Source organism: Diospyros lotus, chromosome 8 (assembly GCF_014633365.1).
Source record: "Diospyros lotus cultivar Yz01 chromosome 8, ASM1463336v1, whole genome shotgun sequence".
Taxonomy (NCBI): domain Eukaryota; kingdom Viridiplantae; phylum Streptophyta; class Magnoliopsida; order Ericales; family Ebenaceae; genus Diospyros; species Diospyros lotus.
The window spans coordinates 12,638,195-12,651,138 of record NC_068345.1 but is presented as its reverse complement, the minus strand read 5'-3'; the positions used below and the strand labels follow the sequence as shown (position 1 = coordinate 12,651,138).

General features: G+C 37.1%; 1 protein-coding gene across 4 annotated transcripts in view; it reads right to left on the bottom strand.

The window, feature by feature from the left end:
• LOC127807844 (immune-associated nucleotide-binding protein 9-like) overlaps positions 1-11,392 on the bottom strand; it is a 33,467-nt gene extending 22,075 nt beyond the window's left edge. Inside the window, exons 1-6 of one of the 4 annotated variants that reach the window (XM_052345993.1) lie at positions 11,321-11,392; positions 11,105-11,188; positions 9,841-10,090; positions 8,743-9,020; positions 6,904-7,068; positions 6,677-6,811 (exon numbers count right to left, since the gene is read on the bottom strand). In XM_052345993.1, coding sequence (XP_052201953.1) covers positions 6,677-6,811; positions 6,904-7,068; positions 8,743-9,020; positions 9,841-10,072 — 810 coding nt within the window. In that variant the 5' untranslated portion in view covers positions 10,073-10,090; positions 11,105-11,188; positions 11,321-11,392. Of the gene's footprint in view, positions 1-6,676; positions 6,812-6,903; positions 7,069-8,742; positions 9,021-9,840; positions 10,101-11,104; positions 11,292-11,320 lie in introns of those variants that run through there. The other 3 variants (XM_052345995.1, XM_052345994.1, XM_052345992.1) reach the window with 3 other exon arrangements.
• Positions 11,393-12,944: the final 1,552 nt, after the last annotated feature.

The window sequence follows — 12,944 nt, the reverse complement described above, 5'->3', positions numbered from 1 at the left end:
AACACAGGATCAACAAATGGTCCAACTGCCTACGGAGGTCCTTAATTTCCTTTGTTGCAGCAATTAGTCCTTCAGCCATCTCTTCAGTTCAATTTCTTGAAATTGCACCCTATAACAGCCTCTTGATCAGCCTCTAAGGATCCCTTCAAAAACTCCTCCTTGTATTAAAATTCAGCAATCCTTAATCCTTGAAATCTAATTCAACCCTGCAATGGTTGCTTTCAGTTCAGTAACCTCAATTCTTGCTGCTAAACATGCTCCTAATCAAATTCTCCAAAATCCAATAGTGATTGCAATGGCTCTAATTGCGCAGTTTCACTTCTCACCACTTCCCAATCTGAGTTGAGAATCACAACTGAAATCAAGTCAATTGAGAATCGCTGCTTGCGGAATTCTCCTCTAGACTGTTTCGATCCCACCTACCTTCGCAACTCAGTCACATACAATGGCGGCACTTCTCGCCCCACTCAAGATCCAATTAAGCCTGTATCACCTAAACCACCATGCCTCCGCTGCGTCTCAATTCCGAGTATATAACTGATCAAAGGAACTCGCCTCTTGGGTTAGCTACTTTAGACATGCTTCGATTCTGGATCTAAGCTACTGTGTTGCAATTAAGGTGAATCGCCTTCTTGAATTGCAACTGCAGTAGCCGAAATCTGTTGCTCCTGTCGCTGCTAGCAATCTGATCCAGAATTCCTTCAAGCTTAGATCGGAAACACTGCTAGTAATCGCCCATCGCAGACTTGCTCACATGCATGCCTTCCTTGACCAATCAATACCTCCTACATTTTCAAGCCGAGAGGCAATTCTCCGTAGGAATCGCTGGAACTAAATCGACCTGAATTCAATTCGTTCCAAGTTCTACAACAATTGCCGATTGATGGAGTTGCTTGCAACTGCCCGCGATTGCTATAGATACACGATTGTCCCGGCCTTGCTTGTTCACTTCCGTCTCCAATCAATGGCTCTGAATTCACCTTCCAAATTCGGGTCGTTCGCTCCAATCCATTTCTCGATTTGAATTCCGCTTCGCCTCCTACTTCACCTCACTGAATCCACTCAGATTTGGATCTGCTTCAATTTGTTCTTCTTGCCCAATCACCGATAGTCTCCACAACTCTCCAAGAATTGTCGGTGTTCCTTCTCGCCTCAGTCACCTCAGCTTCAATTATCCACTGAATTTTACTTGCCTGAAGTACCGACAATCACCAGGCCCGTTGGAATTAAGGAGGTTTAATTTGCCTGCAAGTTCCGATCAACCGGAGCTGCTCTAAGCGTCTCTGAAAGCACCGTCGAACACCACCATCTCTGCTGCCGCTGGCCGGAATCAGCTCTGCTCGCAATTGTTGCAGATTCAAAAATCGCTTCCCCCAACTCCTCCTTCTCACCCAATCACCGACCACGGTTCGCGACCACTGGCTCGGTTTCGTAATTTACTGGAATTGCTTCACCTAATTGCCAACATCAGTCACCGTTGGTGATCAATAACCAAGTCGGATCCTCGCTCTGTCAACTCTCTGCTATTTCTGAAATCGCCTCTTAAAAGTTCAATTAATTTCGTTGCCGCTAAGGATTACCTAACAATTGATCGATTTCTACCGCCTAAGGTTCGGAAATCAACGAGCAAAGGAATCGGAGGGATCTGCTTCTCACAATGGACTCCACCTACAAGTTCAAGCCAAGATCCGCTTGCGCCTTCTCGATTTCGAACCAAACTGATACAAATTTATCAAAAATCACAGCCGAGGAAGAACCAGCTTTGATATCATTTGTCACATTCCTAGGGTTACCTAGGATTGTGATTGGAATTTGGGAGAGAAACTGGATGATAGAATTAAAGGAGAGAGAGAGAGGGAGAGATTAGAGAGGAAACGAGAGAGAGAGAGAGAGAATTAGGGAGATAAGAATCTACTTCATTCATCAACATGCATTTCTCTACATTTTAGGGCTTATTTATAATCTATTCAATAGTAAATGAAATCCGAAAAATAGCATCCATGTGCTCCTAACAACTCACAAAATACCTCATACTAACTACTACAACCTTATTACAATAATATCCTTCTAACTACCCATGAGTTGTGACAAAAAGCTATGATGATAAAAGGAGAAAAGATTTGGAGTTTGCCATCGGTGATAAGGTATTCTTAAAAGTTACACCCATAAAAGAAGTTTTACGGTTTGGGAAGAAAGGAAAGCTCAAACCTCAGTTTATAGGCCCGTTTGAGATCCTAAAGCAGGTTGGGAATGTTGCTTATCAGCTAGTCTTACAACTGGATCTTTCAGTAGTACACGATGTTTTCCATGTATCGATACTCAAAAGGTATGTCCCTGACCCAGCCCATGTAGTAAAACGTCAACCATAGGATATCCAGCGGGACCTAACATATGAGGAGGCACCAACATGTATTATAACTCAGAAAGTACAAAAACTTCGCAATAAAGAAATACCGTTAGTCAAGGCATTATGGCAACATCATTCAGTTGAAGAAACAACTTGGGAGCTAGGGGTGTGCAATTGGTTATAACCGAACCGACTAACATATGATAACCGAACCGACCAACCCTACTAACCGAAACCAACTAACTGAAAACTAAACTGAATTAACCAAACCGATAACCGATTATGCAAAATCAGTATAGAAACAAACCATTCTACCAATTTGCAGAAATGAAATACAAGAATAGCATATGCAAAAGTAGCAAAACCATTTAGAAATTGAGATAATACAAATTAATTTGTGCAAAAGAAGGAAATACAATGAAAGGAAGAAATATCAAGAAACTATCTCACTGAAACTAAGTAACTAACCTCACTGAAATATCAAGAAATTAATCCATAACAAGGAAACGAAGGGGACGACCGATCATCACTGAAAGTTAAAAAAAATTGAAAAATTAAAACCCTAACCTAACATCAATACTAACTTGTGTCTGATGGCCGATCATTGTTGGTATGGCCGTATGGGGTCGATCGTCCAAACACAAGGGAAGGAAGAAACAAGGAGACGAAGGGGATGGCGATCGGCGAAGGGAAAGGCATTGGTCTGGTCGACGAGCTTCGACGCGCACGTCGTCGTCGCCGATTGCCCCTCCGCCACTTCGGCAGCCGCTGCCATGGCCCAGATCTTGGAATAGCCCTCGTCGATCGTCCAAGCATAAGAAAAAGAAGAAACGACGGCGAGGGATGGTGGGGTAAGGGTTAGGGTTCGATTCGGTCGGGTGTGGGTTCCGTGTTTTGGGGCCTCTGAAATCGATCTCGCAGTCTCACCTGTGAGTGGGAGGGTGGGGGGAGAGAGAGAGAGAAGGGGGGGTGCAGTTTCAGCAGCAGTCGCAGGCGAGGGTGGGGGGAGAGAGAGAGAGAGAGAGAACTGAGAGGGAGGGAGTGAGTGTCGCGGGTCGGGTGGGTTCCGTGTTTGCCGGGGGGGGGGGTCGTTGAACTAGTTAGGTCGGTTAGGGGGAGGGGGGCGGCTGAACCGGTTAATTCGGTTAACCGAATAACCAAAAATTAGAAATATTACTAACCGAACCGAACCGTTTCATAAAAAAAACCGAACCGAATTAACCGAACTAAATTATTTCATTAAAAAAACCAAACTGAACTGACCAAATTGGTTGGTTTGGTTCGGTTAGTTCGGTTAAACCAAACTTTTGCTCACCCCTATTGGGAGCTCGAGGACGAGATGCAATCCAAATATCCCCAACTGTTTGATGACGAGAAGGTAAATTTTCGAGGACGAAAATTCTTTAGAAGGGTAGATTGTAATACTCGAGATTTTTAGACTCAAATATAATGCAACACTCGGAATTTTTAGATTCAGATACTTGATGAAATAATATATTATGAAAGTCTTGAGATAAAATTTCAGTTTTGAATCAGGGGCAAAATCGTAAATATTAAAGTTCGGGTAAAAGTGTAATTTACCAAAACCCTTGGGGTATTAGCATAATAAATCAATTCTCCAGGGGCCAAAAAAATAATTTTTGGATCGCCCGAGGACCCAATTGTAAGAGGTCTAAGTGCAATTACTCGAAAAGTTCAAGTCAAGGTATAATTCTTGAAACTTAGTAACGAATTGAACCAACTAACCATTGGAAGTCATGATTGCGAATTTGAGAACTCATTTCAATTCAACTTTGGATCGTTTTGGGTTCTGGCTTTGGATTTCAAATAGATTTCCAATATAAGTTTAGATTTCAAATCTTATTAAATATAGCTTTGGATTTCAAATAGATTTCAAATCTTATTAAATATAACTTTGCATTTCAAATGGATTTCAAATCTAGCTTTGGATTTCAAACAACATTCTATTCCAACTTTGGATCGTTTTGAAATCCAAGTCTTTACTTTTGCTTAGCCTCCAAATTTGGGACATATGGCAAGCATCTATTGGCCACACATGGAAGGTAATAATGAGGCCTCACAATGATGGGACATGTGGCGAAACATGATTGGTTAAAAATGTCTATAAATAGGTCTTAAGGTAGTTCACAAGTTTTAGAAGAATTTGGGCAAAATTGAGAAAACTAAAAGAGAGGATATTGTGCTAAAGAGAGTGGGAAAAATTCTACAAAAAAAGAAGCGAATTTGGTGTAGAAATGAGAGAAAACAACCTCGCCGTAGATCATCCCTCAAGCCTTGTTCAAAGCGGCTTGCCCATTTTTGTTCTATGTCCACTAGAGTTGGGGCAAAACGTGATAGCTCATCAAACTTCCTTTCATATTCAATCAAGGTCATGTTACCTTGTTTCAACATGAGGAACTATACTTCCTTCTGGTTACAAATGTTAGCAAGGTAATACTTCTTAGAAAAAGTTTCTTAAATTGACCCCAAGTCCACACGTCTCTGAGGTTTAGATCTGGCAGTCGAATCCCATCGATTACTACAGGGATTCAACAGCTAAAGAGTGTCTACAAGCTAAGTTTAAAGCTAAAGACCTTGAAACACTTAAATATTTCCTTGGCATAGAAGCAATAAGGAGTAAAAATGTATTTTCATTACTTAGAGGAAATATACTCTATATCTTCTCACTGAAACAAGAAAAATAGGTTGCAAACCTGCAAGTACTTCTTTGGAACAAAATTGGAAATCAAGGAGCACAAAGGCTGTGGATAAGGCAAGATAACAAAGATTGGTAGGAAAATTGATCTATCTCTAACAAGACTAGATATTGCGTTTAGTGTAAGTGTTGTAAGTCAATTTATGCATGCTTCTACACAAAGACATCTAGATGCAGTAAATCATATTCTCAGACATCTCAAGGGTACACCAGGAAAGGGCCTATTGTTCAGAAAATGTGATAACCCTGAATATACTGATGTAGATTAGGCAGGGATTGTTGAAGACAGTAAATCTACTTCAGGATACTGCAGTAAATTATGGGAAAACCTAAGTACTTGGAGAATTAAAAAACAGTCAGTGGTAGTTAGAAGCAGAGCATAGAGAAATTACCCAAGAAATATGTGAATTAATCTAGTTGAAAAGACTCTTACACGACTCAAAGATATCGTGGGATGCACCTATGAAGCTATATAGTGACGGCAAATCAGTCATTAGCATAGTTCACAATCTATTTTAGCATGTAAGGATTGATCAACACTTCATCAAGACTGAAATTGAAAACGGAAAAATTATCCTCTCGTACATTCCAACTCAAGATCAACAGGCTGATATTCTAACTAAATCTATGTCCAAAGCAAGTTTTCAAATGTTAATTAGTAAGCTGGGAATGATTGATATCTATTCACTTGAGGGGGAGTGTTGGAATATCAAATCAAAAAGTTTAAATACGGATGAGACCAAAAGATAAGGTTGATTGGAGATAAGGGAAGATTAAAAAAAAAATTAAACTAATAAAGAGGTAGGTTCCTAAGAAAAATGAGGTAGTTGATTTCAAGTGACAAGTCCAACTTTAGTAATAAACTTTATCCTTTAAAGATATTCAATTTTTCTGTTTTTCAGGAGATGTAGAAGAATTCTGGTATATATATACCCCATTCGTATGCTCAACAAGATATTGAAGCAGTTTTCCATTTCATTAAGTAAGTTTTTTTCTTCCTCTCTAATTGAGTATTCTTCAAACATTGCTTCAATCAGCTATTTTCAGTTTTGTTTAGAAACCACAAGACTAGTTGGCTAAGTATCTATATCTTTTTTTTTTTTTTTCATTTTCATCGTCTAAAATTAAAAGATAACAAAAACTTTAAGCATATTGGTTTTCACGTAGTTTTTATTTTTTCATGAGAGTGGTCATAGATAGAAATGATTGACGAGCTAGAATTCATGTAACAGACCCCACCTAGAGAGATTATGTTGTTATTGTTCTAACATTGTTGTAGTTCCAAGAACCAGCAAAAAACACTGTTCTTTTGGGAAAACTGGGACAGTCCAAGATAAATTTCATGAAAATAACTTCTTGAACTAATTTACCATATGCATTTTTCATAACTACCCAAGAGAAATTTCTTAAAAATATTTTCTTGAGTCAATTTACTATATCCTTTCATCATAACTTAGTCTCGAATCAAAAAAACAGGATTTTGGAATCATTACTACCCATAGTCATAATATTCACCAATAACTGGACATCAGAACAGACTTGTTGATCGTAAAGTGAAAGAATGAATTTGCACACAATATGAAAAGTATCACAAAGATATATCCCAAATTTACCATCTCAGTTATTCGCTTAATTTGTTCTTCATATGACCTATGCATTTGCTCCTTCAACTCAGATATCTCACTTTTCGAGTATCCCTTCAAGGAATTGACCTCTTCTGTCTGATTGCGGAGTTTCATGGCCCCTTTCTGTCAAAGACAATGTAGAGATAATTATAATGTGCTGCTTGCATAATGCTAATTTACTGTTTATGCAAGAAAATGACCAGTAAGACTCTCACCTGCAATTCAACAAACAACTCATCTGTATATGGTTGCCCACCATTCTGTGCGGTAACTATATTTACAAGAGACAGAAGTTCCTGAAGTTGTTGAGCTTTCTTGGCTTCATCCTTAGTCTTATTATCAAACAGTACTTGTCGGTTTTTGCATAGCAGCAGGATTTCCTACACCAATGTCGTAAATAATTATTCTGTTTGCAGATTTTAGCAAATTCATCCAGATTTTTTCCCATGTACATGACAATTCAAAATTAAAAACTACCGTTTCAATACATATGACTGACAAGGAAATGTGAAAATCACTAAAAGACAGCCATTAAGCATAAACATAAAGAATGATTATCCTAAAGAAATCACTCTAATGCATGATTTAAACAACCTACTAACCGTATGTTGGAAGGTGGTGGAATAACTCACACAACAGGATAAAACTTAATAACTTTGACTCAACTCACAATTGTTGTTTTTCAACTCCCACGCACATGGATTCCTTCAAAGACTAGCTATTTGTACTACTCAACCGCACAATAACAGCAAAATATATACAATAAATCTCACTAGATGTATAAAAGCTAGTAAATTCTTGGAATCCCATAAATTTCTCCATAAAACTCCAATTAATGCACTGTCAGTTGCATTTGAAACTAGACAACTGTAGCTTTTGATAGATATAAAGTTTGTCCTGATTTATTGAGCATTCACTGAGATATGAAGCTGAAAAGTCAGTCTTGAGAATTTGGACAGATGATAGGTCATGTTTATTTTCTAGTCAGAATTAATTTGATCTAACCATGTTATACGTCTAGACAAAATGTGTAAGCCATTCTGCTTGGAAAGAAAAGATGAAAAGCTCAACCTTCTACATCACAAGGGCTCTTAGAATAAAAAAGAAAAAAGTAGGAAATTTGTCACTAAAAAAACTTGCTCTGGACTGCAGACATGGTCCTTCCATGTTTTAGAGATAATTTTGAAGAGAAGGTAGGGCACATCACATTGGAAAATAAGGATTTTCCACAATCAATTTTCTAGGCTGCATCTTTTCCATAACTTAAAAAAATGGAGAGTTAGAAAGAGAATTCTACAACCCCTCTAGCAAGTAGTAATGATCAACCGTGGTACCAAAGCCAGAAATTAAAGAACACGAAATATAACCTCCATTCTTCACCCCAATCATGGAAAACCAATAATGTTGTTTGAAAACTAGAATTGACCCAGATACAATGTCTCATCATCACATGTCCAACAAAATACATGGGAATGGTCTTAATGAATCAACTGATACTCCCCTGATCCAAAATCTTCCTGATCACCTAAAAAATGTTAAATGCAGTGGTGAGCTCAGAGCCTAGTGATAGGAATTCTATATTGAGTGGTCAACCATTCTCTTGGTATAACTTTACAGTCCTTACGATATAAGCAGACCTCTTGTCTAAAGAGAAAGTACTCTATCTGGGTAGTTGGTAAGTTGTTTTTGTATGTGATCAAGTGCTTGTCTTGTTTCTTAAACCTAGTGTCAGCTAGGACAGGCTCATATGATATGGCAAAAATGATAAAGAAGGGACTTTGAAAAGTACAAAATGAATGAAACATGAAGATTTTTAACAAAAACTTTCATTTTATCTGAAGTGCAGAAGATGCACAAGTAAAATAAATTAAGAAAATTATTTTACATCCCAAACAGCGCATAAGTCGACAGATGTTCGGGATGAAGTTACAGAAGAGGAAATGAGCCAATTAACCTCCAATACAGTAATGACAAATGTTACTAAACCAATGATGAACAAGAAATTTATAGATGTAGAAAGGTTTTCAGGAGTCAGGACAACTGAGAAACTATACCTTTAAAGGGTCAGGACATTCACGACCTAAGTAATCTTCCAATGTTTCATCATCATCTTCGAGTTCATCCCCACCAGTAAAGACCACAATCATGAAATCATTGATTTTACTCCCAAACAAAGTTTGCAAGCTATGCAGAGCTGCTTCCTCTTCTTTGGAAAAGCGCGTCCTCACTGAGAAAACTACAAGAACTGCATGGATACCATCCTTGGCCATACTGATGCATTTGACAATTTCTTTGCCAATAAACTCAGACTCAGCTGAAAAATCAAATAATCCTGCCATTTTTTCTGTACAGTTAGAATTTTGAACTTCAAACAAAAGTATGAATCAACAAATAAATGGCATTTCAGAAGCACTTCGCATGAATTAATAATTTTCTTTTCTAGAATCCTACAGCTTTTATTCTATTTATTTAATTTTTTATTTACTTTCAATTCAAATTGTGCTTATTTTCATTTAGATTAACATTAAAACGCAATGTCCCCCCTGTGATACAGTATCCTATTCATTTAAGTTTTTGATTTATTTTCCATTCAAATTTTGCTTATGTTCACATATATCTTACTATCTACATGCACATGTCAACAACCATTTTTTGCTCTTCAGAAAGAGAAAAACATCTTAAACAGTGAATCTATACATTAAGGCTCCAAGACGTGCGAATAAAGATATGTTATTTACATACAAGAGTAAGGAAATCTATAAAAAGACCTAGACACAATAGGAACACCACAACAAATAAATGTCCAATCCTTTCTTTGTATTGCAAGTGCATTTGAGCTATATACTTGTGTGAGTATGTGTGTGTGTGTTCTCACATTCATTTTCCTTAACTTGCAGCATGCCTACTGAAATAAAACAAAGCACATGCATGTCATTAAATGTCTCTAAACAGTATTCCCTATTAAAAATAACTAAAGGAATAAGGAAAATAGCAGAATGAATGTATATGTGTATCCAACACATGATAGGGAGTGTGCGATGAGTATCTTGCTGAACACAGACAAGGCTCTTGAGTGTCCATGCTTCTTAGCCAAGTCTTAAATCTCATACTCCAAAATTCAATGGGATAATTGGACATTGAGATAGTCATACCAGGAGTGTCAATGACATTAAGAATCTGCCCATCTTTCAGTACAGTTTTCTGCAGCTCACATGTACTTGTAACACCAGCAGAGCTAGCCCTTGACTTAAATGCCTTTCTTCCAAGGATGCTATTTCCTGTTGCACTTTTACCATTGCCTGTACGTCCAACCAAAACAACTGTTCGAACCAAATTTGAAGGGGAAGCAAATTCCCAATCATCATCAATTGCACTTCCACCCATGCTAAGAGATCAAACTACCTACAAAATTCTGGACCTCAGTAAATTTACAAGTACTTTCACATGACAAATGATAAAACCTACAAGAATGAAAAAGAAGAAGGAAGAAGAGGTTTCATAACTCAAGGACTCAAGTCAGTCATCATTATCATCATCTTAAGGTAAACTTGTACTTATAATTCACAGAAGGAAAATTAGCCTAAATTGGTAAGTATATAGTTTTTTCCATCTGATAAAACACATTTTTGTGATTGCAAAAGTGATACCCATGTCATGAAAAAAAAGTCATTCCTAAAGTTAAAACATGTCCTGAAATCCTGGTAACTATTTGCTGAAAAACAGTGAAACAGCATTATCTGTATTTTCAGCTATCTTGAAAAGTCTTCAACTAGCTTTAGCTTGAATCACATCGTGTTGGGAGCATATCCCTCTTCCTAATCTCCAATTCGGTCCACAAACTAAGTGTACAATTCTTCTTTTGTGGTTAATTATATATAAACAGACAATATATGAAGCAGGACAAATGAAGTCTGAGAAAGGAACTTCTTTATGAAGTATGTGAGGAAGAAAATCAAAAATTAAGAGGGACAAAATTGAATATATGTAGGAAGATTCAGGTAAGAAAACACGCGCATACACAAAACTCAGTTTTAAGTATATCTATTACCCGGAAGAAACAAAATAAAACGAGAAAAAAAAATTAGTAAACCCAAAAATTCGAAATGAAAGACGGGGAAAAAGAGAAGGAAAGAGGATATTCCAAACAAGGCATATAGGAGTAGTAGCACTAGGGCAAGAATATCATCATCAAGCACGAAACCAAGATCATCATCATCATCGTCATGCGTGTAAAGGATTTCGTTAACTTAGTATCCTTAACAAGTAAAATCAGAAACAGAAGACAATACATATTCACTGATCAGAAATCGTGGCAATTAACTAAGTAATCACTTAAAAACGAGGGAAAATGAAAAGATTAGGACTGGGGAAAGAAGCAAAGAGCACAAAAAGAAATTGAACGAAAAGATCACTTACGGAATTAGACGAGGAAGATGAGCCTCCAGTGTTACTTGTCTCAGATTGCAGAGAAATGGACGACGATCGCGATGATCAGAGAGCCTGATATGAGAAAGAGAGGGGAGAGAGAGAGAGAGAGAGAGAAAGAGAGTCAAGGATAAGCTACCAATAGATGTACGACAGTAAGAGGGAGACAGGGAGGGGTATTCAATTAGCAGAGGCAGCTTCGGTTACCTTGTTGGCTAAGCAGATCCGACCCCTCAAGCAAGTACTCATTCCAATTTTACATTCTTCACTTTCCTTCCGCACTTCTTCCTACATTTCACAACAAACAAGATAATGGTTATCATCTTAATTTTATAATTTCAATTGTTATGTTATTTACTCACTAAATTTGTATCTTTTTATATTTTTTCCATAAAAATTTATTTTTAATAGTGAAAGGATTTATGATTTTATAAAAAAAAATATAATTAAATTTTAAATATGTAAACTCCATATATATATATATATAAATAATACTAATACAATTTTTAAATTTTTTGACAAAGCAATCGAAGTGAAATTTTTAAAAATTAACCCCTAAGTTGCGTTAGTAAAGGAGCCTGACATGTGACATAGGGGATGGTGAACTCGTGAGGATGACAAATTTCAACTTCTATAATTGCCTTTGTTTACTTATGAATACAATACCTAGATATTTACCCCTTTACTAAATGTACGAGGATTAATACGTAGGTGAAAGATGTGGCCACACCATCATGGGTTTCTAAAGTAACTCATCCACAGATCACAAAACACAAATGCAAACAGACAAATGTGATAAAAATATTAAACATGATATGGTAAGGATAGTACTATAGCAAAACTAAAAAAGATATAAAAACAATTAATATTGTCATTAGTTCTCTTGAGGTGGAGGTAGGTCTTGTGATCTAAGATTATTTAGGCATGAGTGATATTGTGATCATGTTATCTAGATATACCACATTATTATGCAATCTAGTCGAATGAGGACGTCCACGATATCATCTCCTAGCTAAATTGGGCACAATAGTTGGGTTGCTATTTTTTTGCTAGTATCATGGGTCTTTTATAGGTTGGAACTATGGCTCGTTTGTCCTCACATGTGCATTTAATGTACGGTAAGGGTCCACAAACTATTTCCACTCAATGCAACCACATAGCCAATTTGCTATGGCATGGGAGCATAGATTTTTGTTCAGTTGCCATTTCTAGCAAGTATGCTACTGTTTTTTGAGCCTCATGTGATGCTTCTTGCTAGGCTTGGCTTGAGAGTGAACCCTAGCCTTACTTCCGAAATCTTGATGGCATGGGAATCCAGGCTTTGATCAAAATTGAACTTTAGTTCTTGACGAGTTTAAACTTAAGCTTCCTGCTAGGCTTGGTCCTAAAACCTTTTGTTGAGCTTGGGCTTTGGTCTACCATTGAGCTCAGGGCTTTAACCCTCCACTAGCCAAACTTGTAACTCCTTGCTTTTCGGGCATGTTATCTACCTGGGAAATTTGGGACTTTCTTTTTTTTTTCTTTATATACATATATCTTAAACCCAAATTACCCTTTTATAGTCTCAACAAATATATATACATAAGACATGTAATTTAGAGTAACATGGATCGCAACCTAAGCAACATAATTACACATAACAAAAAGGCAACAATTTAATACATCGTGTTTTTTAAAATGACAATAAATACATGGCTAGGCCTCAAAAGGTTTCACATACAAATGAATTATTACAAATCATAGATGGAATCTAAATAACTAATCGTACCATGGGGTGTCTAATCAAACACCTTTTCATTTCCTTTACTAGTACTAGGTTTTCTTCCATGTT